Below are 25653 nucleotides of genomic sequence, written 5' to 3'. Positions count from 1 at the left end.
CATAAACCAATTTGTCTTCAGAATTTCAGGGGGTCTTCACAGTTACTTCATGCTGTTGAGAAATTTGTGGTGTTCTTCTCCTCTCGGTAGAAGAGTTTCTCCACCAATTTTGGGACCTTTCTTCTCCTAGAAAGGGGAATTCACAATGAGATTGTGTTTCTAGGCACTTGAACATAATCCAGCTTTAAGACATTTTCAGGAAGCAAAACAAGGGGCCACCACAGTAAATCCAGTGTGGTTCAATCCACTAGGGAGTTCATCCAGTGTGGTTCAATCACTAGGGAGTTCATGCCTGCAAGTCCCATTCACTTCAATGAGGCTCACCCAAGAGAACTTCCAAATGGATTGTATTACTGATCAACATTGCCATTATGCACTTGAGTAACTACTGCTAACAATCCTGGAAATGCATCTGTAATTTCAAAGACTTCAAAGATAAGAAATGGCTTAAAAAATAACCTGCCAGCTCTTGTGACTACCCAGGACCAGCCATTTGACCAAAAGCACCCGACAAAGCTGGCAGTGTTGAAAATGCCCTTTGGCATCAGAAGTGCATGGGAAACAATACCCTTGAGATGTAAAGAGTGCCCAGCAAGGCAGGGGAGTAACTTGGGTAGACAGCCTTGGTTCGCACTTACCTTGAGCATTCCGTCATGTTCCCATTTAAAGAGGCCACAATTACTGAAAGACAGACAGAAAATCGCAATTGATTCAATTTGTGAAAGAACATCTCAGAACATGTTCTGTAACGCGAGGGTAACCGGGGCGACGGAAGGCAGATGCCATGCCTGAATACCTCCAAAGCATGCAAAGTGGTTGAGCTGGCTAATACATCAGATGAAACAGGCTCTTTTGCCTACAAAAGGATTACAGCTAATATCCTGGCCCTTCCCAAAGCCCAATCCAGGAACCTCTATGCTCTTGGGATTTGTGCCTCTAGAGTCAGGACCATAACCCTTTACTGCAGCTGTGTACCATCCAGCTCACCCCCCAGACCCTGATTTCCCTTCCTCCATTGGGCTGGAGAGAAACAGCCCAACAGCTGCCCAGCACACTGAGGACTTCTCAGCAGCATGAGGACAGTCCATATGCTCAGCTCTCAATCTTCCCCCATTTGGTTCCCCACCCCTTTAAAACCAGTCTATTCCCAAATATGCAGAGCATCCTTCAGGTATGCGGAAGCAGTTCCCTTCTCTCTGGGTCATGCTGTTTCGCGACCACAGAGGTTGACAAGGAGGCCCCTTTTCTATTGGAGGGAATGATTAGCAAATAGAGTTCAGGGCATGTGCAAAGGTCTGCTGGGAGAGAGGAAAAAAAGGTCTTCCTACCTGCAATGTTTTTTGGGTAGCCTGTCAAGAGAGATGGCTCGGTTCCCACACGGACACTTAAAAAAACGCTTTACGCCATCGTGCCAATGATAGTCATGATTTTGCTCCACACAGGAATCCAGGAGTTTGAAATAGGTATACTTGCACTGTAGGGGAAACGGAAAGACAGAAACACACTCTGAAATGGCTAGAGGTTTAAAAAATGAAAACACTGTAGTCACAGGAAAGCACAGCTGGTGGAGACAAAAGAATTGTCTGCTCCTTAGGGAATTGGGATAAACCAGCCCTCTGTCGCTGTATTCTCGAGGGGACAACCCATCTGAACTCAGCTGCTTTGGGACCTCAGTGCTGGTGCCTCCCAACTTGGACGCATTCCTAGCCAAGTACACAGCAAGCAAACAGCTTGGATCTGATGCACCGCTCACGGAGACCTCGTATGCTCATCCGCACTGGCCCAGCTATCCCCAGGCAAAGCTGTGCGGGATCAGAACTAGTCGGCACACAGCCAGCAGCTACAAACCAGCCAGCTAGAGGTTTAAAACTCACCGTCTTACAGGTCGCAACACGGCATTTCAGTTCTCTGATGCTCCGCATCTTCTCTTCCATTTGCTCCTTTTTCACCAGGGGCTCGAAATAGCGTTCCTGCACCTCCGCTTCGAACTATGGCACAGGAGGTTAAATTTGATCCTCAATCATCAACAGCTGATACTTGTTTATCTAGAACGTGTCTATCCTGTCCTTCCTCCAAGGAGCTCAGGGTGGCTTAGATTATTCTCCCTTTTTCCTTTTTACCTTCACAACAACCTTATGAGGTAGGTTGGGCTGGGAGAGAGTCAGTGACCCAAGAGCACCCAGTGAGCTTTTAATTACAGATTGGAGGTTTTTGATCCCGGGTCTCCCAGTCCAACACTAACAGCGTTGCAGCATGATTGATGTTAAAAGTAACTTTTAATATACTTCACAGTGGGTAGCTGTGTTAGTCTGTCTGCAGTAGTAGAAAAGAGAAAGCGTCCAGTAGCACCTTAAAGACTAACAAAAATATTTTCTGGCAGGGTATGAGCTTTCGTGAGCCACAGCTCACTTCTTCAGATACAGCTAGAATGTGAATCCATCTGTCTTTAAGTAGAGGAGAGTGAATTCAGACAAGCATTAGTATGTAAATGTTAACAATATGTAAATATGAATAGCAGGCGTGATGGGATTAGGTGTGGTATGCAGAAGAGTCTGTGATGTCCAGGGGAGAGATGGGTGTGGAGAAATCAGCATTGGTAATGAGCCATGAATGCAAGGTCTTTATTCAGCCCAGGTAAATGCGTTGTCTTTAGTTTGAATATCAACTGTAATTCAGCGGTTTCTCTTTCCAATCTCCCTTTGAAATTCCTTTGTAAGAGAACTGCTACTCTTAAATCTGCAACAGAATGTCCTGGAAAGTTGAAATGTTCTCCCACTGGTTTTTGAATATTGTGGTTTCTGATGTCAGACTTATGTCCATTTAATCTTTGTCTAAGAGACTGACCTGTTTGTCCAATGTAGATTGTGGAAGGGCATTGCTGGCATGTGATGGCATAAATCACATTAGAAGATGAGCAGGAGTATGAACCTGAGACATATGGCTGACATTGGTGGGTCCAATGCTGGATTGTGACACTTCCCTCGCTGGGTGGGGGGCGTCCCTTTCTTGCTTACAGTTTGCTAACCTAAAACAACTTCTCACCCATGATGATAAACTACTTAACAGGAACATAGACTCTGGCACCAAGGCCTGCAACAAACCAAGATGCCAACTTTGCCCTCATATAGATTCTAGGAACATCATCTCTGGAGAAAATCAGGTAGAGAAAATCAGGATAAAAAAACAACAACTCCTCTTTTTCTTCTAAAACCAGAGAGCTTCCACAGATTCCTAGAGCTACCTTACACCACTGCTAAGTTTTCCTTGGAAGTCACATGGCAGCGCACACGACGCTGATGTGTTTTTATTTTCAGTTGTCTCACGCTGCTACTCAGGGCAGGCAGCAGTGGCTGGCGGGAGGCCTCCCTCCATAACGGGAGGCCCGGCAGCCATATCTGAGAAAAGCTTTTATGTCAGAATCAGTCAAATGTGGGACTCTCATCAGACAGCTAGCTTCTTCAAAACAACACCCCCCACACTGAGCTAAAGTAAGTTTCTAACAGGACTTCTCTTTCAGGCTTACCTCCTTAAGGACACCTGTGTGTTTGGATCTAGCGTGCAAGATCTCTTGAAATTCTTCAGACTCCAAATACGCAAGCTGCTCACAACGTTTCTTTTGAAGAGGTTCTACCCCATCAATATCATCATCTAGGGGATCAAAGAGATTGGATATACACTTATGCACACATGTGTAACCATTTATGCCCAACAGGGCCCAGATCAATGCACTCTGTTCTGGTGCTCTTGCGGCAGCCATTGAGATCTGGTCTACCTATTTACTCCTCTGTATGCCCATTGCTGGAGACAGTCTGCCACAGCGGTGGTTCTGCACCTGTCAGGAGTCAGGAGTCGTGCGGTCCAGGCAGGCTCTTGACATGAGTTAGGCCCGTTTCTGTTCAAGAGCATCTTTCGGTTTTGTTTCCCTGAGCTGTTCAAACTATCCCCGCTCCCTGCCTCCCCACCCCTGCTCTGACCTTGAGTCACAAGCAGGCAACTTCATTATTATGGCTTGCTCACTCCCTGCTTCCCACCAGGCACTGTTATCTCCCAATTCCCAGGCCTGCTTGATCTTGCACCTGGGATTGCTTTGTGCTTAAAGTTATGCTTTGTAGACTGGATGGTCATTAGCAGCTTTGAACCTGTAGATTGCTTATACTGTACCTGCGGCTCCTGAATAAACGTTTACCTGCTTTAGATCTGCCTGTCTGAGCAAGTAACTTTTTGGGATTGCAGAGGTTGGCTGGAGAACCTCACAGCACCAAGGCAACTAAACCTGGGAGTAAGTCTGTGACATGGCAGCTTTACAAAGCTAGGCTTAAGAACATCTTTAGTTTTGGATCTCTGCACTTAACATACCTTCTAACGCAGGAACATTTTTCTGTATTCTCTCAGCAATTTCTGGAATGTCAAGACTGGATCGTTTCCGTTTTATGCTGTTTGGGTCAATTTTGGAAAGGATCCGGCCCTTTGCACGCAGTTTATTTATAGCTGCTATCTGAAAACAGTGAAGGGAAGACAGAAGATGCATATTCGGAGGTCACAAACATGCTCAAGCAAGGAAATCCAGCAACACTTGAACTGCAGACCAAACATATTTCACCTCTCTGCTCCACTTGAGTAACTGGGCCAAATTCTATATTAGCCTTCCCCAATCTTGTTGAGCCTGTGGGCGCTTTCAGAATTTTCAGAAAATATAGCAGGCATAACTACCAAATAGCTGCCTTGAGAGGCAGTGCCAATCATAAAATGGCTGTCATAGGAGAGGGACAATTACAAAAAGTTGGAAGGTACCAAAGTCAAGCATCCTCCTATGAGGGGGGCAGCTATTTCTGAGGGGGGAGGGAGCTTCCCTGCAGATAAAAAAGGTAATGCCTCCCCAGGGTCTTCTGAAGCGCCTCCTGGACCAATGAGATAGAGTATATCTGAGACTGGCACTTGCTTTAGCAATTAGGTGTTTGGGGAGTCAGAAACACATCGGTGGGTACCATGTTAGGGGATCACTGTTCTATATATTTCCCGTCGTGCAGGCGAGACATAAATGATCTGAGTATGCACAGCCTCCATCTTAAATTGGTCAACATAATCCAAACAATTTCGATAAAGGTGACTGAAGTCTTTCCCCCCTGCCCCAAACTTGCATACTGATGTGAAAATGTGGAATTTCATTTCACATTTGATACTCCTGTTAGTGGCTGCCTTTACTCTTTCACATGTTCGCTAAATATACACACTTCTCAGCGGATCCAAAATGTAAGATTTCAGTACTTAAATTTGGTTCTGTTTTCTAGACGAGAGGGGGGGAGAGGACTGACTGAGGCTGAAGGGGCTGTTGTAGTCTGAATGAACATCCATGCTTCTTTGTTTATAGGAAGCCCAAAGTTATCTAATATATTCCATTTATAAAACATTAAATCCAAAAAGTTATTTTAAAATATAAAATCCTGTTATCAAGGATTTTAGCAAGGACTACAGCAAGCTCAAGAACTTCCGGAATCCCTGCATTATCATCAACTCCTGCATTATCATCAAAACAATAATCTTTCCAAGCCGACTCGGAATAATAAACTTGCATGCCAGCAGCAGTTGCGTTTGACTGAATGCTAAGCTTTTACTGAGCATCTCGTGGCCGGCGTTAAGAGCTTCCAAAGAAAAGTTACCTTTTTAGCTTCTGCCAAGCCATTTGGTGTCAACGCTGGAGGGACCACTTTGTCAAAGAAGAGAATATCCTCTTCTTCAGAGAAGCCCGTGCCAAGTCTAGGCGCTTGGGGGCTGGACAGTTTTGCGGCTTTTGGGAATTCAGCCCCCGGAGTAGGAGACAGCAGCACAGGCGGCCTTGAGGAAGAGGGCAGGGCTGGGGCACTTGCACGACTTGTTGTTTGCAGAAACCTTTAAAATCAGAAGATAGAAGCCGCAGTTATCACGTATGTGAGAGGAGAGGGTGGAGGAAGACTTTCAAATCCACTGATTCCTGCTTGAGCACTGGTTGTCAAACTGTGTTCCACAACTCTGCAAGAGTCACCTAATATTTAGAAAAAGACTGTTAAGGAGCCTCTCACCTGGGGACAGGAAGAACTGCCTCCAGGTAACCGAATAGGAAATGTCACAAAAGTTGAGGCTTTCCCCTTTCTTGGCAACAACTAACTGAAGGGCTGGCCTGGCTCCCCTGGGTTTCAATCTGGACAGGGCCAAATTAAAAGCAGTTCAGTTTGGCTTGGAAACTCTCCATGCTTCTGACACCTGTTCACAAGTCTCCTCTACTTTCCCCATCCAAACTTACTTCATGATGGGAGCTTGAAGGTGGACCCTCCATAAGATGTGGAAGAACACAGTACCCAGGGCTAGCCGAAACCAAGAGAGAGATAGTGTGAGTTCTCAGGGGTCTGATGGACCCAATCTCACGGGCCAAACACAGGCATCCGCTCTGTGGGGTCTCCTTACTGGCCAGGTAAGCTTGGGTACGAAAGGGGAGGGGACCAAGGGGACGAAGCCATCACTTGCTTTGGAACTTATTTTATATGAGACTTGACTCCAATAAGGCTGAATAGAATCTATAGAATTTATAGCATTTTAGGCTATTGGAAGTGTGGTGGTTTGAATGTCAACTTTACACCTGGTTGGTGACCATGTCAGAGAATTAAACCAGCCAGAATAAATGTTAGACTTAATACAGGAAATTATAGGGTACAATATATGATTAGGTCTGCTTGTCCTTCTGTTTCACTAGGTGAAAGATTCTGTACCAAGGAGAAAACTGAACTGATGTCAAGCGTAATTGTGGTGGCAAAAACAGAGACTGCAAAGAGAAGGGAAAATGTGAGACGCCCCAATAAAAAAGGAAATTCTACTCCAGGAAACCTTAAATGTTTCTGTTGCCACGGGCCACTGATCTGGTTCAACGAAGGCCTCTGTTGGGCTTCCAGTAAACATGTCCCAGGACGGTTACTTACCTGCAGCTGTTCTGGCGGTGTTGCTGGGGCTCAGCTTGCTCTTGGACAGCGGTAGCACCAGACAATCAAAGCACATCTGTTGCCATCTCCCATCCCCCAATGCTGCTTGTCTGGTCCGACTGGGGTGGGAGGCAGCAGCCTCTACCAGCCAGGGTCACACCTGGTCCTTGTGCCACTTTCCTCAGCCTTTGAGCCACCTGCAAGGGCCCCGCATGGATCACAGAGCACAGTATAAGAACCCATTTTAAAGGTGAATGGGAAGTGTTTATTCCTTTGCGGGGGAAATCAGCAGAGGGCTCAGCAAGGAGGCTTTTTGATTCCTTTCAGGGCCACGCAATTATTTTGCTCTACAGGGCTGCTTTGTTCAAGAGATGCCAACAGACATGATGTGCTGAATAGTTAAAAGATTGGCTTTGCAATAACTTTTTGAACGAGAAGAAGAGCGCAGTTTCCTCCCAGACAATCGATAAACCTTGAAGGGCCTTACCTCCTCTGCAGCTCTTCGGACTTCCTTTTCCTGGCTTCCAGCATTTGCTGCTTCTGTTGCTTCAGCAGGGTGGAGGCAGAGATGGATTGGAAAGCTGGGCCTGGCTTCCCGGTCAATCCTGTTGGTGAAGGAGGAAGGGAGAAGAGAAGAGGGGGGAAATAAGTGGTAGAGGAGGCAGCCTTTTCCCCACAAAACCCAAATGCATTCATATTATATTTAAGCCAAAGCAGGGAGAATAAGCATAACTAAGTGCAGTAACATTAGATATTGTTTATAACGCTATAATATAAAACTTGCTTAATCAGAAGACTGGAATAGTTAGAAAGCAGGATGTTTTTACAACACTCATGTAATAGAGCAGTCCATCACTTAGTTAAATCAATTATGTGGTCTATAGGAGTATGTTAGCAAAGGTAGTCAATTATCGATTTCCCTGATAGAACGACAAGGCTGTATGCATGTGTATGTGTTTGTAATTTTTAAAAATCTTTAATAAAAAATACATATTTTTAAAAAGACCCAAATGCATTCCAGCCTCCCTTCCCACATACCTGGTGTGCTGGCTTTGGCTAAGTGCCGGTTTAGGTTTCGTGCACCGAAGGAGGGCGCGGCCAACAGTTCCTTGAATTCCTCTGAACACGGTAAAGTCCGGTTTGGCAAACCTGAAACAAAAAAGTAGGGGACTCAGGTTTCCTGCAGCTGGGGGTCCTGCAACGTGCCTGGCCTCTCTCCGTGCCTGGCAAAACCAGGGGGATGAAGGATGAAAAATAAGAAAAGCTTTGCAAATCTGCTCAACACTCACAACTAATGGAGAGCCAGCGTGGTGAAGTGGTAAAGAGCGGTGGTTTGGAGCGGTAGACTCTGATCTGGTGAACCGGGTTCAATTTCCCACTCCTCCACATGAGCGGCGGAGGCTAATCTGGTGAACTGGATTTGTGTCCCCACTCCTACACACGAAGCCAGCTGGGTGACCTTGGGCAAGTTACGGTTCTATTAAGAGCTCTCTCAGCCCCACCTACCTGACAGGGTGTCTGTTGTGGGGAGGAGAAGGTGATTGTAAACCGGTTTAATTCTCTCTTACTTGGTAGAGAAAGTAGGCATATAAAAACCAACGCTTCTTCTTCCAGAAGTCTGCTCTTCTTGGCACAAAATTTCCCTCAGCTGGGTGAAATCTGTTTTATGTTTTTTTAGCCCAGAGGATACATAGATCTGCTTATAAATAAAATCCCACAGTGGCAGGTAGGTGTTAAGACAAGGTCTCACGTATGCGCTGAATAGCCCAGTTTACATGCTGTTACCTGCACAACAAAGTCTAAAGCAGGGGTGTCTAACTCAATTGTTATGAGATCCAGATATAACATAAATGTAACTTGTTCAGGATGGGCCAGCCCAGGTCGAGAATGGAGCGGGGGGTGTCTGTCTTGGCTGGCCGGATAAGAGCTCTCAAGGGGCCGGATACAGCCCGCGGGCCTTAGGTTTGACACCTCTGGTCTAAAGCCTAGGATGAGACCACTGTACAAAATAAAAGCCTAGCCATGCTTTGCCACTGGCCATGGTGTTCTGTGCCAGCATCTAGCATGGACAGTGCAAGACACGGGTCCTTCACAAGCCATCCTTTGAAAGCACAGGACTGAAATTGATTTGCAAATAGTACTTAAAAGGGGACATGGCTCAAGTTGGCCGGGATTAGTGCCCATGCATAAGTAACACAGAACACCCAGAGGGGAAAGGAGAATCTGGAAGGGCTGTGTCTGGCTGATCCTTCAAACTACCCAAGCGGTTCAAGTCCCCACACAGAGAATCTCACCTGATTTATTACACTAGGCCTCCCCTCTGCTCAACTCCTCCTTTTCCCCTCCCCTCATGTAATTTTCTGTAAAAATGAGGGGAAATTATTTTCTTTCTTCCCATTGCATCTGAAGACATGAGCTCTGTTTCATGAAAGCTCAAACTGGAATAATAAAATGTTAAAGCTTTAAGGTGCCACTGGACTTCTGCTTTATTATAAAATGTAGCTGCTGGAGCATTGTGTTTGGAGAACAAAGTTGAAAAACAGCAAACTTTGTGTGCTTTACACTGTTATGCTTTTCAAGACATGTCTCAAGGTAACTGAAAAGGCTGCTTGAGGAAGGTTAGAAGTGTTCCTACTTTAAGATCAAAACATGCAATAAAAAACCTGTTCCTAATGATATTTGCTTTATCTGAAGAACTGGCTCTTCAGTAGCATGCTTTTAAAAACACCCACTGGAAATGGAACCTGTTCCACACCCACGCTCATCATCTTTGTCTAACTAGCACTGATCTGCCCTTGATTATCTTGAGGTCTTGGCCTGTTTCACTTAAAGAAATTTTAAACAACTAAATGGCCTCAATTTCTGCCTACAGAAACGATCCCAGCAGGTGGCTGGAAAACCTGGGTGATTTGGAAGAATTACTGCTGGGACCTCTTGCCAATGCAGGGTAAAAGCTTGTCAAGTGCAGAGATGCTTTACAACCGCCATCATTAAAGAGAGTTACCCAGTTTTTGCTTTGTTTCCTGCAGAATCATGTCAACTCCTTTCACAACCAAACTGGATAGAGTGGTCTGGATCTTCTTCTTGGGAGCGGCAGATGCTGCACTGAAGGGAGAAGAAAGAGAACACAACACCTTGAAACAGAAAGCCAAGCTCAGAGTGCGCGCCTGGAGGTAGTATCTAAATGCTACCATGGGCTCCCATTCTACATGAGCAGGCTGCTTCTCTTCCTCAAAAAGAAATCCTGGACTACGCAGTACAAAACCACAGGATCTCACTTTTTTAAAGGCTGAGAAGGCTGAAGAGGAAGAGGCATCACCCATAGAAATATGCATTGAAACGTTAGAGAAAAAGACAGCAACTATGGCAGTGACAACAAATCCACTTTAAACAACCTTGAGCGTTCATTTTTGCGCCAAGAGAGAAGAATCCCTTCCCTCAACGTAACTCCCAACCCTTCTGGAAAACCTAAGCCCACCCTGGAAGCCCCTGCTTAATGTCCCTGCCCCCTTTTTTATCCCCTGCAGCACAGGTGTGGTTGAACTCACTCCCATTCAGCCCTGGTTAGTCCTGTGTCTTTCATCTCCCTCCCCCTCTTACCCCCCCCCAGTGGTCTCTTACTACAGTCCAGCGTCTCAGCATAGATGGCCACCTGTCTGCAGATTTGTTTTCTGATTACCCTTGCTCAAAAATCAATACCCACAGTCCTAAATTCTATATCAGGACAACACGGGACCTGAAAATGTTCTTACTAAAAATAAAACTTTGGACAGCTTCTAACATGGAACAATGTTTTATTTCTAGTGACAGCAGTGTCTTTAGTAAAGGAAAACAGGCAAGGAAATTTGGCTTCTTACGCTGAGGCCGCATAGGCTGCTGAGGAAACCCCTCCGTAATAAAATCCATCTTGGCAAAGTCTCTCCTTCAAGCCGAGGGCCTTCCTTGCGTTCCTTTTTGGAGCCCTAGTGACCGAAAAATTTGACTGCAGATCTGCCCGCTTTGAACTGAGCCGCCGGTACTGGGATTGGACATGATACTGGCAATACTCACAGCTGTTCTGAAGGAAGAGGCAATCAGAAATGAACCCTTAGTACTGTCCAGCTCAACAAATTAATAGGAAAAACAAGGGGATCTTCTGCGTGGGAAGTCCTCCCAACACATTTTTGTCTTTGATATCGCTGTTAAATGTTATTGCAACATCCCAAAGCCAACACCCAGGCCTCCTAGAAAAACATCCAGATGGCCTCCTAACATCCACATAAGGTTAATGGAAACCCAGCAAAGATTTACCCACCAGGTTAACCATCTGCGTGCAAGGCTCCCCATTTTTCTTCTTTGCTTTGCAGGTTCCCAAGTCCATGGCCTCACCCAAAAGTAAGATCTTCTGGGGATGATCGACAGACACACACACCTAAGGAGAAGCAACACCAACAGGGTTCACTGACTTTCACCGAAGATACTGAGCAAATGCCATTACCAGGTGAAAGTGGGTAGCGCAGCAATCGCCAGTGTGGTGTCCATGGGCAACACAGTGCTTGCCAGTGTGCTTCCTGTTGCCCACTGCCTTCTCCCCTGGATCAAAGAACCAAACCTGGCTTTTCTCTACTTTGTTGGCATCGGAGATACTTCAGAAGAGCCCAGGAGACATAATCTTTGTGTTTGCCCCAAACAATGATGTCATAAACTAGTATAAGATGCCAACTGATGCCATTTGGAGAGACACATTCCTTTCTTTTTGCTGCTGGTGGTTTTTTGAAAGCTAAGTACACCGATGGCAAAGTACACTAAAGGCTTTCCTTGCTGGTCCCCAGAATTAAATTTATGATCAATAGCGGTAAGCTGGTGGCTGCCTTTCTGGACCCCTGGCCTTCTGGCAGGGCACACCTGTCACCAGTTGAACGTACTGCCGGGAACTACACCTGTTTCATTCAGAAGATTAATGCAATTTTGACTAGCATAAATCTCTTCACCAGCGCCTTTTGAGTGTGCCAGTACTCATATATAAGGCAGCACCAATTTCCATCAATTCCCCCCTCCCCCTCCAGATCCCAACGAGGCTGCTTACGAGGGTCCGCCCTCTCTTTCTCTCACTGAGTGAGGGCTGGCACAAGATTTGGGAGACCTGATAAAAGGTGCTTGTAATCAGTACTGGAAAATACCAATATTGAAAAAGCCCTGCTCTTCACAATTTTTCCCTTTTAAATAAAAACAGGTCTAATTTGCTGAAACCTCCAACTATCAGGTGGATCCAACATCCTCCAAGCAGCTTTCCTCCAGTAGAAGAACAACTTAATTTGGAGGAAGCCTCTTTAGATTGGAGGAGGGATCCAATCTTGAGCCTGAGGGTGGGAATTTACCCACCGTAGGTGAGCAAATGGCAAGCCAAGTTTCTGATGCAAGAACCAACAAAATTGTGCCGAAGAAAAAAAGGGGGACACACATACCTCATCCGACCCTTCCCTTGACTTCATGGGATTAGCATTGAGCAGCCCAATGACCATGCCTTGGCCTGTTTTCCAGTGTTCTTTGTGAACTTCACCAAAGAGAAACAAGGAGACACATCTGCCAAACTCACGTAGGTCATTCAAGCTCCAGATGCTGAAAGTTTTACCCTGGAAGAGATTGTAATATGTAAAGAGAATGCAAATAAAAAGTCTACATTGCCTACGGCTCTTGGGTCACCCTGCAAATCACTCCCTGTCAGAACACAATGTTTACATATATGTCTTGGGCTGCATCAACAGAAGCATAGTGTCCAGATTACACGAAGTGATGGTATCGCTTTACTCCGCTCTGGTTAGACCTCAACTAGAGTACTGTGTTCAGTTTTGGCCACCACAATTTAAAAAAGATGTAGACAAGCTGGAACGTGTCCAGAGGAGGGCAACAAAGATGGTGAGGGGTCTGGAGACCAAGTCCTATGAGGAAAGGATGAAGGAGGTGGGTATGTTTAGCCTGAAGAGAAGACTGAGAGGGGATATGATAACCATGTTCAAGTACTTGAGGGGCTGTCATATTGAGGATGGTGCCGAGTTGTTTTCTGTTGCCCAAGAAGGTCGGACCAGAACCAACGGGTTGAAATTAAATCAAAAGAGTTTCCGTCTAGACATTAGGAAGAATTTTCTAACAGTTAGAGCGGTTCCTCAGTGGAACAGGCTTCCTCGGGAGGTGGTAAGCTCTCCTTCCCTGGAGGTTTTTAAGAAGAGGTTAGATGGCCATCTGTCAGCAATGCTGATTCTGTGACCTTAGGCAGATGATGAGAGGGAGGGCATCTTGGCCATCTTCTGGTCACTAGGGGTGTGGAGGGGGGAGGTAGTTGTGAATTTCCTGCATTGTGCAGGGGGTTGGACTTGATGACCCTGGTGGTCCCTTCCAACTCTGTGATTCTGGGTTTGTTGTAAGACAGGTGAAACCTACCAAATACCTACTCTGAAAGCTAAAACCTACCCACCTTACTTGAATATTGTACAAATGCTTACTCTCTCTCTGTGATGCTGAGGGATATTTAAAATGATTTGGCAGAAAAAACAAAGCTTGAGTTTTGACTGAGTTTTTACAAGGGGCTTATTGCACAGGCTGGACAGAAGCTTAAACTCTGTATTGTTCTTCAGTAAGAAGCATTTGCATCGCATATTTCAAGTACTGAGTGCACTTTACAAACATGCCTTCAGCAAACTTTATAGCAAACCCTTTGATGTAGGCTAGTATTATTAAGCCCATATTGCAGATGGAGGCCTAAAACCAAAAGAGAATGGCTTGCCAAAGACAGCTAAGATAGCCTGTGACCAAGGCAAGAAATGAACCAGAGATTTCCTGGCTCACTGTTCATACTGAAACCTGGCGCTACAGCAGCACTTCTGGAAGGGGAGTAAAATGCGGCCATTTTGTACAGCTGGGCCACGTAGCAAAATTGTGACATAATATCTGCACAATACACTATCACCCAATGGTGCCTTCTCTTCCCTCCTTTTACAGCTCTACGTTTACAAAAGAGACCATGAAACTTGGATTCCAAGATTGCCTTCATATTCTACCCAGTGGAGCATGTAACAACAGGTGCCAAGAAAAACTGTAGAACAGTTTTAGGGAGGACATACTTTAAAAATAAATAAATAAATAAATAAATATAAAAGGGATACAGAAAGGAAAAAGAAGGGAAGGGGAAAATAGGATTAAACATATTCCATCCTTCGAGCCTCGACAGTTTAAATTTAAAAGGACTTTATTGCCATAAAGTCTATCGTTCATCTTAAACATTGCAACTACTTAGGATTCATTAAAAGGAAAAAATAATATTTCATCTGCTAGGCCTCCACAAATTAAACTTATAATAGACTAGTACCATAACTTCTATCAATTGTTTTAAACATTTAAACATCATATATGTCACTGCAAATTATCTTATAATAAATCATTAATTTTATTAAATTGTTTGTTTACCACCTGAGCAATAATCGTAAAAAGGCTGCCATTTCAACACACATTTATCTGTTGATTTCACATTAGCTAGTTGCATTAATTTAGCCGTCAATGCAAAATCAGAAAGCTTCATATTCCACTCTGTAATGTCAGGGATTGTATTAGATTTCCAATAGTTGGCATAGACAATTCTGGCAGCTGAAATTGCATATTAGTAAAGCTCCTTGTGGGTTGAGTTAAGTTGTCAGGGAAACATGCCCAACAACGGGAGGATATACTTTTGACTACCATGGAACTGTCAGTTACCTACTCAGGGTTTTAAAGAAGGAAGACCCTGTGATGAAGATTTGCCTTCTTGCAGCTCCTACAAGGACAGAGGAAGAGAACCCAGTCTGTCTTTCTGCAGGTCTTGTTTGCCCTGTCACCGCGTCCCATTGCCCAAAACAAAGAAACTTCTACAAGTCAATTAAAGTTCTGCAGAGGCCAATTCCCCAGGCGTTAAGTCAGTCAGAATGCCTGGGCAAAAAGGATGTCCTTCCCAGCACTATTGCTAAAGTGTGGGCAAAAAGAAACATTGAGAGAAGAACAGTAAGAGTTTAGACTTAGAATAATGTTAGAATAATGCAGTAACTGGTCTTTAAAAACTCGAGAAGACATATAGCCCAACTAACAGCCACGGAAACGGATTATTGAGAAAGCAAAAGAAAAGAATGAAGCCATTTACATTACTGGAGCTCTGAGGAGTGACTTTCTTTATGATAACACCAAAAGTCACCCAGTCCATGTCCTCAAGATTCCCTGACGAAAGCTTGTCTTGTAATTGAGAGAGTCGAATAAACTTCCGGCCTGCCATTTTTCTCTCCATCTCTGCCGAAGACACGCGGGGTTTTCTACAACAACAGTGTAGAACAACGGAATGAGAGAAACTGCTTATGAAATCCAAGATGTAAAACGCCACCAACCGGCCTTTGCTCAAGGCAACAAACAATATTCTTCACCTAGTCATTGTAAACCTTTCCAGCAAGGATGCTGGGGAAATCTACAAAAAGCATTTGGTTATGCCATTACGTTCTATTGTTAACTGCTGAAACTTTATTATAAAGCTGCAGTCTAATTTCTTTGCTGAAAAAGACATTTGGGCATTTCATTTTGTTCAATTGACATGAACTGTTGCATCTCATTAGGACTCAGCCAGCATCTCTGGATTTGTGCCGATCAGCACATCTCAGACACCGCAAATTAAAAAGAAATGTTTCCACGTTCAGAAGCCATTATTTCCAAGGTTCTCTTAGCAAGTGTTTATACTGCAGTCTTGCAGGAGGGCAAAAAAGTTCAGAATGTGGTACTGGACACAGAACTCAGATGCCAGAGAATCTCTGCTTCCTGTTTAAAAAGAAAAGTCAGTTATTTTTCTAGCAGCTCAATACTGAAAAGATATGCTTGGAAGCATGTAAGCAGTGCCTGAAGAAATCTCAGAAGCCCACTCCTGAATAGGCTTTCCTTTGGTTGCAAATAGGTTTCACCGCCTGGGTATAGTATATCCCCCAAACTCCAGACTAACAAAACCAAAATTTAGGCACTGAACATACATAATTCATACAGGTCACTCAATTCAGCTTTTCTCATTGAAGAATGTTCTTTTTGTACCATGACCCTCTTCCCCCTTGCTTTTAGGCTTCAAAACCATAATCCCTTTTCCATACAGATTGCTGACCTTAACCTTAGTCCGGAAAAGGTTTCCACAGAGACTTCTGGATTAGTTACACTGGAACGCTGCAGTGCTTGAGACCTCTGACTGGCGCCCACATCAGACTTCCTCTTGGCAACAGACTTCAGAGGCTGGGGCAAAGAACTTGATGTTGGCCGTGGAGGATGGTTTTGCTTCTCTGCGGGAAGGGGAGCAAAGAAGAACGAATGACCATGCGGTGGGGAATCTTAAAATTCTGTCAAGTTCAGAGAATCCACCCACCCTGGCCACTCAACCAATTCCTCTCAAAAATGGCAAAACATTACCATTACCAGTTGCCAATCTTTTCTTTCATAAACCAGCAATTACCAGAGAATCTTGCCAAAAGCACCTATGGCCACAGATTAAAGACAGGTGACCAGTACAGCACTGAAGTATGGTTTCAATTTCCCCCCTCAATGTTATGTTATGCTAGCTGAGATCAAGCTGAAAGCAGTGCCCTGTGCATCTCTTCCTCCTCAACATCAGAGGACCTTTCTGGTACACTCCTGCCTGGTTTTTTAAATATTTTTATGTCCCTTGTGCACAAAATATTCTGAACTCTTCATGCAGAATGATGAAAATGTTCACAGCTTGCCCTTCCCAGCCTGGCTGCAGAATTCACTAGTCACCAAATCCATTTCCTTCAGAAACAAAACAAATCATCCCGCATGTGATTTTTGTACTTGAATGGCCCATATTCACCAAGCTTCAATGCACTTCCAGTCCACCAGACCTTCCATTAGTTACCGAGCTCTTTAAGGTGTTGGCTATCACATATAAAGCCCTTCATGGTTTTGCCCCCTCTTATTTGGTGGACCCGCCTCTCTCCCTGTGCTCTCCCACAACAATTCTGCTCATGTCAGCGGGGGCTTCTGCAGGTGCCAACCTGCAAACGGGCAAAATCAACAGCTGCCCTTACCTGTGCTTGCTCCGTTCTGGCTCCCGCCTTGTGGAATGGCCTGCCCAAGGAGGTCAGGAAAGCTCCCACTTTCCTGGCTTTCTGCAAACAATGCAAAACTGAACTATTCAAGAGGGCTTTTATACGCAGTTATTACGGCTGCACTGCACAAAATATTTTCACAAACTTTCTTCGATAAATGATTGGGACTTACGGCCTTCACTGCTGTATGCAGTGCATTGTAAGATACTGTTATGTTTTTAAGCAGAGTCTAGATGGCCATCTGTCAGCAATGCTGATTCTATGACCTCAGGCAGTTCATGAGAGGGAGGGCAACTTGGCCATCTTCTGGGCACTGGGTGTGTGTGTGTGTGGGGAAGTTAGTTGTGAATTTCCTGCATTGTGCAGGGGGTTGGACTAGATGACCCTGGTGGTCCCTTCCAATTCTATGATTTTATGTAATTTCTGTATTGCTTAATGTATCATGTTAATACTTATGCTATGCTTCTGTTTCTTTCTGGTAGTTCGAGACTTCTAATATCTGAATGCATTGTTTATTCAATGTCCCATTTTATTGACTGTACTGACTATGTGTAATCAGCCTTGAGTCCCTGTGAGATTGCAAATAAAATAAATAAATAAATAAAATTTGACCACCATACCTGACAGCAAAGTTTTCATCTTCTGGCCCTGGGAGGGCAGCAGAACAGGACTGTTGAGCTGGGCTGAGAAACATGGAAGCCTAGGAGGCTTCTTCTCCCTTAAGGGGGCAACGGGCAATTTACCTGATTGACAAACCAAAAGTTATTTGAGGGATTTAATGGGAAATTAACCCCCATGCCAAAATGATGCTGTAACATTTACAAAGATTTAGGAGAACCAGAAGTTGCTTTTGAGATAAAACCACAGGGAAGAAACAACATGCTTAAGAGCAGGTGTAACATAGGGATGGAGCTCTGCAGAACCGTATAGGAGTCAAACCAGAAGATATGCTGGGATTTCTGTGATCAGTTTCCAGCTTCTTTGGAAAAAATTCAGTTAGGCACATGGGGCCCTGATTCAGATTAGGACCGTGGCATAAATGACTGCCACCCCTGGGCCACAGTCCCAGGCTGACTTGGGGCCCTGAACGTATAATTAAATTTATGACATGCTTCTGGAACCTGCCCCTTATGCAAGCTGGTCTAGTTTAAGTATACCACACAAGCAACATAATGGCCAGGAGGCATGGTGCAGTGGTTACAATGGCAGAGTAAGATCTGTGAGACCCCAGTTCAAATTCCTACTCAGCCTTGGAACCTCACTGGGTGAACTTAGGCCAGTCACAGACTCTCAGCCTAACCCACTACACCAGGTTGTTCTCTGAGGATAAAATGGAGAAGGGAAGAATGCTGTAAGCCACTTTGAGTCCCCATTAGAGAGAAAAGGGCAGTAACACCATTTATTGATTGTACTGGCCGATACTGTGGTGTAAGCTTAAACGTCCCGAATTCTGACTGGCAGATTCCAAGTTGTTCCACTGTCACATTTTTCAAGTAATGGGAGTGTCTTAGGCTGCATATATCAAGTGTCAGCTTTCTAGCTAGCACAGAAGTACCTTGTCCATTCTGGTGACCATTCATAGTTCCCCATTTAGGAAGGAGAGAAGTGCAAATGGCAAATTTCAGACTTCCCTAATAATCACAATGTCTTGGACAAGCAGCATACCAAAGGCTCAGATTTATGGATGACGTGAATGTATTATACCCCCATGATTTCACATGAACACATGGAACTGCCTTATACTGAATCAGATCCTTGGTCCATCAAAGTCAGTATTGTCTACTCAGACTGGCAGCAGCGGCTCTCCAGGGTCTCAGGCTGAGGTCTTTCACATCACCTTCTTGCCTAGTCCCTTTACCTGGAGATGTTGTGGATTGAACCTGTGACCTTCTGCATGCCAAGCAGATGCTCTACCACTTAGCCACAGCCCCTCAACAACAGATCAAGCTTTCTTACTCTAAGCAGGGCATTCAGCACCTTTTTCAGAGTTTTATACATAATCCACAGCATCAAGAAGCATTAATCAGGTATGTTCATATTTTACTCCATTTAGCAAGCATTTGCCGTTAAGATTTATCTAACTCAGCAAGAAGGACCATTACCAGCCTGCCTGAGCCATACCTGCTTCAGAGCTCTTGTTCAGGTGACTCGACCATCACAGGTAGGAAGTCGACAACCCAAGGGGAAGCTGTTTAGAGAATGCCCTCAATGGTAAGATCTATGGGCTCCCAAAGTTATATTTGTTTAGATGCCAGGTTAAAAGTTTCCAATGTTTGATTTTACAGAGACTTCTGCTTTTATTTTAAACACTTTCAGCTTGATCTAGCCCTCATCAATTTGTCTTCTATTATTTTTCTCATCTGATTGTTCTCAAGTATATTGTTTCATCTTAGATTGGATGGACTTGGAGATGTTACGGGAGAAAGCAGCATGTACACAAAACAAAAGTAAATTACCAGCCATTTTCTTGCCAGGGGGAGAGTTTGCTGGCTGACCAATTGCTGTTATTTGTAACTGTTCCTGTAATTTCTTCATCTGCTCTTGCAATTGTCTCAGCTCATCTAAGAGGGAGAGAGAGAAAAAGAATTACCAACACAGCCTATCCCATTTGGTAGAAAGTTTGGTTTAAATACAGGGAGCCAAAAGAGGTGACGGGAAGCTAAGACAAAGAAAACCCAAAATCTGTGCTTGCCAAAAAGCTTCTAGCTCTCAAAGGGCCCAGCTCTGATTATAAAAATTTTCCTGGACACTGTTGTCTCTGTTGATCCTTCTGGTTGTACAACACCCCCCAATGATCACTTCTACATTGCCAAAATGCTGAAAGGAAAAGTTAAAAGTGCTTTACCATCTTCATCAAGAAACTGTCCATAGTCACACACAAGGCTTTCTCTCCTTTCAGCTATCCTTTTAGCAGAGCAGTCTATTCAAGCTGGACTCAATTCTTTTACTAAATTTTGCACAATAAAGTTAGCCAAAATGCTTTGGGAACTCTTAACAGTTAATGAACTTTGCTGGTTGCATTTTTTCCTGCTGCTGATAAGACCCGTTAGTTTGTTTGTAATGTGCCCTGTAGCAATTCTTTGCAAGGCTAGAATAAGTATACAGGGCAACGGTGGAATTTCTGTCCTGGTTTCCAAAAGACTGAGCAGGCCTTTGCCACAGGGAAATCCGCTGTCTTGTTTTAAGGCAGGGGCTGCACTACTGAATCCTTTTGAACTACTTGTGGACATTAGGTTAAAAAGCCTGAAATGTACCAATAAGCAGAGTGACCATTCATAGCAATAAGCAGTTGCTCTGGATGATCACTCTGGTCATTGGTACACTTTTCAGCTTTGCACAGAAACACCACAGGCAGGCCTTTACTTTTAGGTGATAGAGGACCTTTAGTATTTGAACTCTTTCACATGCTGATGCCTCAACTTTGACACACAAAGACAAGAAATAATTATCATTTAAGCAACCTTGCAAATCTGGCAACAGAACAGTTAGAAGTAGAATAAGGATCGCACAATGTTCATTTTCTTGTTTTTATGCTCAACTGGAACATATGTCATGGGTAAATCCTTTGACAATGTACTTATTTGGTTTTTGTTCCTTTCCTGTCTCTCTGATGCTGTTATAGTTTAATAAAAAGAGAGAGATTAGAGAGAGAAACCTTGCAAATCTTCATTGGTCTTCTCCTTTAGTCGAGACTGAGGCATTTCCTGTATAGTTTCATTCTCCTCATCTTCTGAGAGGTCGCCCACATCTCCAAACAATCCTGCCAAGTTTTCCTTGCCGTCACCAGATTCTTCCGTGCTAGCATCCAGCTCCTCAGTGTATGAAGCATCATCTTCAGCATCAAAGAGTTCATCGTACTCGTCGGGGACTCCCTCTTCAGCCTCACCAAGGGCGTTTTCTTCAGGATCTTCCTTTGCAGCTGCCTCACTCTCCTCTAATAAGGAAGCCAACAAGTCTAAACCATCATCTGCTGGAATGAGATAAATACAAAAAGTTGAATAACCAGACCACACAAATAAATTTCAAACTCAGTTTAAGAAGCACAAGCCACAGTCTAATGATAGCCTTCATTAGAAAAAGACAATGCCTACTTTAGCTCTCAGATTCAATCCTACTCTAAAGTAGAACCACTGCTTCCCACCTCCCAGGTTGCCCTATATCAATGATGGCGAACCTTTTAGAGACCGAGTGCCCAAACTGCAACCAATAACCCACTTATTTATCGCCGAGTGCCAATGCGGCAATTTAACCTGAATACCACCCCCAGAGGGGGCCCAGAGGGAGAGGCTAGGGTTGCCAAGTTCCTCTTCGCCATGAGTGGGAGGTTTTTGGGGTGGCGCCTGAGGAGGGCGGGGTTTGGGGAAGGACTTCAGTGCCATAGAGTCCAATTGCCAAAGTGGCAATTTTTCCCAGGGGAACTGATCTCTATTGGTTGGAGATCACCTGTAATAGCAGATCTCCAGCTAGTACCTGGAGATTGGCAACTAGTTCCTTAGTGTTTTCTCTCTACATATCAAGACAAATGGAAAGGTGTTTGGAGGATAGCTTGTGGGCACTTCAAAGGTGGAATAGGACTGCACGCCCCTCCGCCCGCACAGACCCAGAGGGTGCCGGAGAAGCCGCTGGAGGGAAAGAAGGAAGGAAGGAAGGAAAGAAGGGAAGGGAGGGGGAAAGGGAAGGAAGGGAGGGAGAGAAAGAAAGAAAAAGAGAGAGAAAGGGAGAAAGAAATGGAGCAAGGGAGAGAAAGAAAAGGACAGAGGGAGACAGAAAAAGAAAGAGGCCATTTATGCATGGGAGGTTTTGCCTTGGATTTGCCACTCGGTGGGGCGCGGCGGCAGGCTTGTGAGAGGCGAGCAGGGTGGGGCAGAGGGCGCCTCCTTCGCACCCACCGACCAGCCATGCCCCTCCGCCCGCACAGACCCAGAGGGCGCCGGAGAAGCCGCCGGCCATGCCGAGTGTGAGCGCTCGGCTTCTGTTCCCCGCTCTCCCACCCGCCTGGCTGGCCGCGCACGCTCCAGCGGCGGCAATGGCGGCAGCTTCTGTGGGAGAGTCCGGGGGCCACCGCCAATCATGTCGGAGGTTCCCCACCCCTGGGCTACAGCCTCCCCCATCCAGGGTGGGGCAGAGCCGGAAAGGCCAGCGGCTTGGAGGAACCGTGCGTGCCGGCAGAAAGGGCTACGCATGCCGGAAGTGGCACCCGTGCCATAGGTTCGCCAACACGGCCCTATATAAACTAGCTGAGGGACAGAAAGCACACATAGCTGCCAAGGTCAGCAAAAGCTAGCTAGGCTACCTGCATGTCTCCTCACAAGGTCCTTCGCAAAACAGTAACCCTGTCCTGCTGACTGGTTTGTTCCACTTTGGAAAGGGAACAAGACCAAATTTTTCAGAAGAAAGAAACCAACACTGTCAGGGCTGGTGTGTACAACTCTGGTTGCTTCATCTGAGAAAGGATACTGTAGAGCAAGAAAAGGTGCAGAAAAGGGCAACCAGAATGATGAAGGAACTGGGAAACTCTCCTCACAAGGACAGGTTAAGGAATTTGAGGTTTTCCATTTCGGAAAAAAGAGAACCAAGGGGGGCGGGGAGAGAGGTTTATCAAATTGTTCAGGGGATTGAGAAAGTGGCCAATATCTTACTGGGGACCAACAAGAAGGTTCAGTGTTAGAACCACAAAGGAGGGAGGCTCGATCCTTCTTTCCCCTTGGCATCTGTGCATTTTTATAACTAATTCTTTGTGTTCCATCACTAACCTCAAAAACAACAAGAAAGCATCATATCAAGTTGTTGAATTGTTTAGAAATTGTGTGTGTTAAGTGCTGTCAAGTCACTTCTGATTCATGGCCACCCTATGAATGAAAGTCCTCCAAAATGTTCTATCATTGACAGCCCTGCTCAGATCTTGCAAATTGAGGGCTGTCTCTTCCTTTATTGAGTCAATCCATCTCTTGCTGGGTCTTCCTCTTTTAGAAATTATTAGCTATTTAGAAACAGAAATAGCTAACCTGCTAAAACATGCATAATTCTGAATATGACATTAATCTTTAATAATTTTATATTCCACAAACTCAGAGAATTCCCCTCCCATGGATTTTTCAGAAAAAGATGCAAGCTGAGTAACATTTCTAACGGCATTTCAGAACAATTCTCTACATGTTCAGTGTTCACTCAATGGGTAACTACATTACAAGATTCCTAAATATTGGAAAGAATTTCACCCACTAAAATCACCAATTTGAAGTGGTAGCAGTGTTACAGCACCTGTTCCCTAATTTAAGGGCTACATTTTTGCCCCTGCTGTTGAAGTCAACACTTCCGTTCTCATGACAAAAGTCCTGTGCTTTTGGATGTGGAAAACCTATCAAGTTCTGACAGAGGGACAAGACAGCAGTTTTCAAACGTTGGTTCCGGACCCAAGAGTGGGCTGCAACTCTCCCACAGGTGACAACTTTGGTACACGTCGACCAGGTAGGATTTATATGAGGTAGGTGAGGCTCTGATAGGCTGGTCACTGATCTGATTGCTTTAAATAGTAAGAGATCTGATCAAGCTGCCATTCACTCACTTGATGCTGAAAAAGCTTTTGCCAAAATACACTGGAAATTTACCCTTGCTACGCGGACTAAGTTCAGTTTTCCTCATGGATTTTTGAAGTGGATTAGAATTCATCTCCCAGATCTAGGGTGCTGACTAATGGCATATTTTCCACACCATTCCCTCTTGAGAGGGGTACTAGACAGGGCTCCTCTTATTTTTGATTGTGTATGGACTTATTTTTAGATAACTGAAAATCGTTTATAGAAACACGTAGATCTGCCACCACTGTTGTTATATTTTTATTTTGACTTTATGTATATATATATATATATATTCTTTTTTAACTTCATTTAGTTGCTGGATTTAAAGTTTTCCCCTTGCTTTTTTTAAAAAAAATAAAATAAATAAAAGACTCTCCCACAGGTGGATTGCAAGGGCAGAAGGAAATGTGTGAACTTGAAGAGCAGGAGCTGGAAGGCTTAATGGCAAATATCAGTTTGCCTCGGCATAATGTATGAAATGTCCATGAAGTACATTCTATTGCTTAGTAATGTAATATATTTATATATACTAAACATGCCTGCCTTATGTATGGTTCACAAGGCTTCTTGAAACTTTCACACAAGGATAGTTTATTGATGCTAAACATGCACTGTAAGATGGTTTGAGTGCAGTAAAAGATCTGGGAAAACCTGAAGAGCTGAGTTTCTGAAGCTCAGTGGGGCATGCATCTGATCAGTAACCTGGGCAGTAGATGACTGAGAACCCCACGAATGAGCAGGATAAAAGCATAATGAATGCTTGCATGTAAAAAAAAAAAATCCAGACAACTCAGAACTCACCATCCATATTCTCATAGCACCAATTAAGACTTCTCAGGAGAAAAGACTGTTTGCTAGAAAGAAGAACAAAACAAATATGAGACTTAATAAGGAAAAACAGTAATTTGGGTGGAATGTTATACAGTTGTCATAAAGTTGACTGAGAGTGAAAATATCACCCAAGCCATAGAGCTTGGGTTTGAACAGGGAACCAAAAGCAGGTCTGCATGTCTCTTTGCTCTTAACCCCCCTACCCAGTTTATAATATGATTGGGGACAGGTCCCCTTTAAACACGTTGGTCTGTTGTTGATTTTGCCCATTTGCAGGTTGGCACCTACAGAAGCCCTTGCTTACATGAGTGAAGTTAATGTGGCAGAACATAGCTTGAGAGGTAGTCCCGCAAATAAGAGGGGCCAAGGCCATGAAGGGCTTTGTATATAATAGCATTTTTTGCAACTGCAGCACATTTTATTAGGTTAAACTGAATAACTGAATATTAAAACTAACTCTGTAATGATTTGGACCACTCTTACAGTTTCAGTGCCTTGTGTATTGTTCACATTCATTTATATGTGATTGCCATAAAACATGATTACAGCAATTTAGAAATGAATTTGTTTTACAATACTTTTGAAATACTATCTCTTTGATGCAGTTGTATTAAATGAATACATAACAGCCTGCCCAGTATTTGACCAGACTGATGACTTTTTAAAAAACCAGCCCACTTCCAAACCTCCTCAGATCCCCTCCATTAAGAAGTGTCTCCCATGTAGAAAACATTCAATGTGGAAAGCAGCTATATAACTACTTTTTAGGCTCTTTAGGAGCCTTCACATATAGGCAAAATAAGTGGAAGAAAGCAAAGGGGAGCCATTTTTTGGGGGGGAAAAGGTCACTTCATTTAAATTTTAAATGTGTGTGTGTGTGTTAAGTGCCGTCAAGTCGCTTCCGACTCATGGCGACCCTATGAATGGAAGTCCTCCAAAATGTCCTATCTTTGACAGCCTTGCTCAGATCTTGCAAATTGAAGGCCGTGGCTTCCTTTATTGAGTCCATCCATCTCTTGTTGGGTCTTCCTCTTTTCCTGCTGCCCTCCACTTTTCCTATAGACATTGCAATATGATGGAATTTGCAGGCATACCCCAAGGAGCTTCGCTTGGAACCGGCTGGCAAGAACTTAGGGCACTTATGCAGGGGAGGTTTTGCCTTGGATTTGAGATGCACATTTCCCCCCCCCCCCAATCCGAATTCTCAAA

General features: G+C 44.3%; 1 protein-coding gene across 1 annotated transcript; it reads right to left on the bottom strand.

Annotated features, from left to right (window-relative positions):
• On the bottom strand, positions 1 to 24422 carry MCM10 (minichromosome maintenance 10 replication initiation factor). Its single transcript, XM_056847069.1, has 19 exons — positions 24415 to 24422; positions 20691 to 21005; positions 19492 to 19596; positions 17656 to 17778; positions 16081 to 16252; positions 15091 to 15256; positions 12392 to 12559; positions 11242 to 11358; positions 10805 to 11004; positions 9952 to 10052; positions 7986 to 8096; positions 7435 to 7552; positions 5658 to 5886; positions 4357 to 4495; positions 3524 to 3648; positions 1875 to 1988; positions 1329 to 1474; positions 639 to 681; positions 1 to 126 (listed from the first exon to the last, which is right to left on the bottom strand). Exons 1-19 carry the CDS (start codon positions 24419 to 24421, stop codon positions 43 to 45), a joined length of 2583 nt encoding a protein of 860 aa, XP_056703047.1. The 5' UTR covers position 24422; the 3' UTR covers positions 1 to 42.
• Positions 24423 to 25653: the final 1231 nt, after the last annotated feature.

This window comes from Euleptes europaea, chromosome 3 (assembly GCF_029931775.1).
Source record: "Euleptes europaea isolate rEulEur1 chromosome 3, rEulEur1.hap1, whole genome shotgun sequence".
Taxonomy (NCBI): domain Eukaryota; kingdom Metazoa; phylum Chordata; class Lepidosauria; order Squamata; family Sphaerodactylidae; genus Euleptes; species Euleptes europaea.
Note: the sequence above shows the minus strand (reverse complement) of the source record. Positions and strands in the feature narration are given on the sequence as shown.

Bases quoted from the DNA above. Each gene is read 5' to 3' on its own strand.
- MCM10 (XM_056847069.1), bottom strand. The intron at 19,597-20,690 runs GTTTCTCTCTCT...TCTCCCTCTTAG, and splicing joins GACCAATGAAGATTTGCAAG to ATGAGCTGAGACAATTGCAA. The intron at 127-638 runs GTAAGTGCGAAC...TCCCCTTTCTAG, and splicing joins AACATGACGGAATGCTCAAG to GAGAAGAAAGGTCCCAAAAT.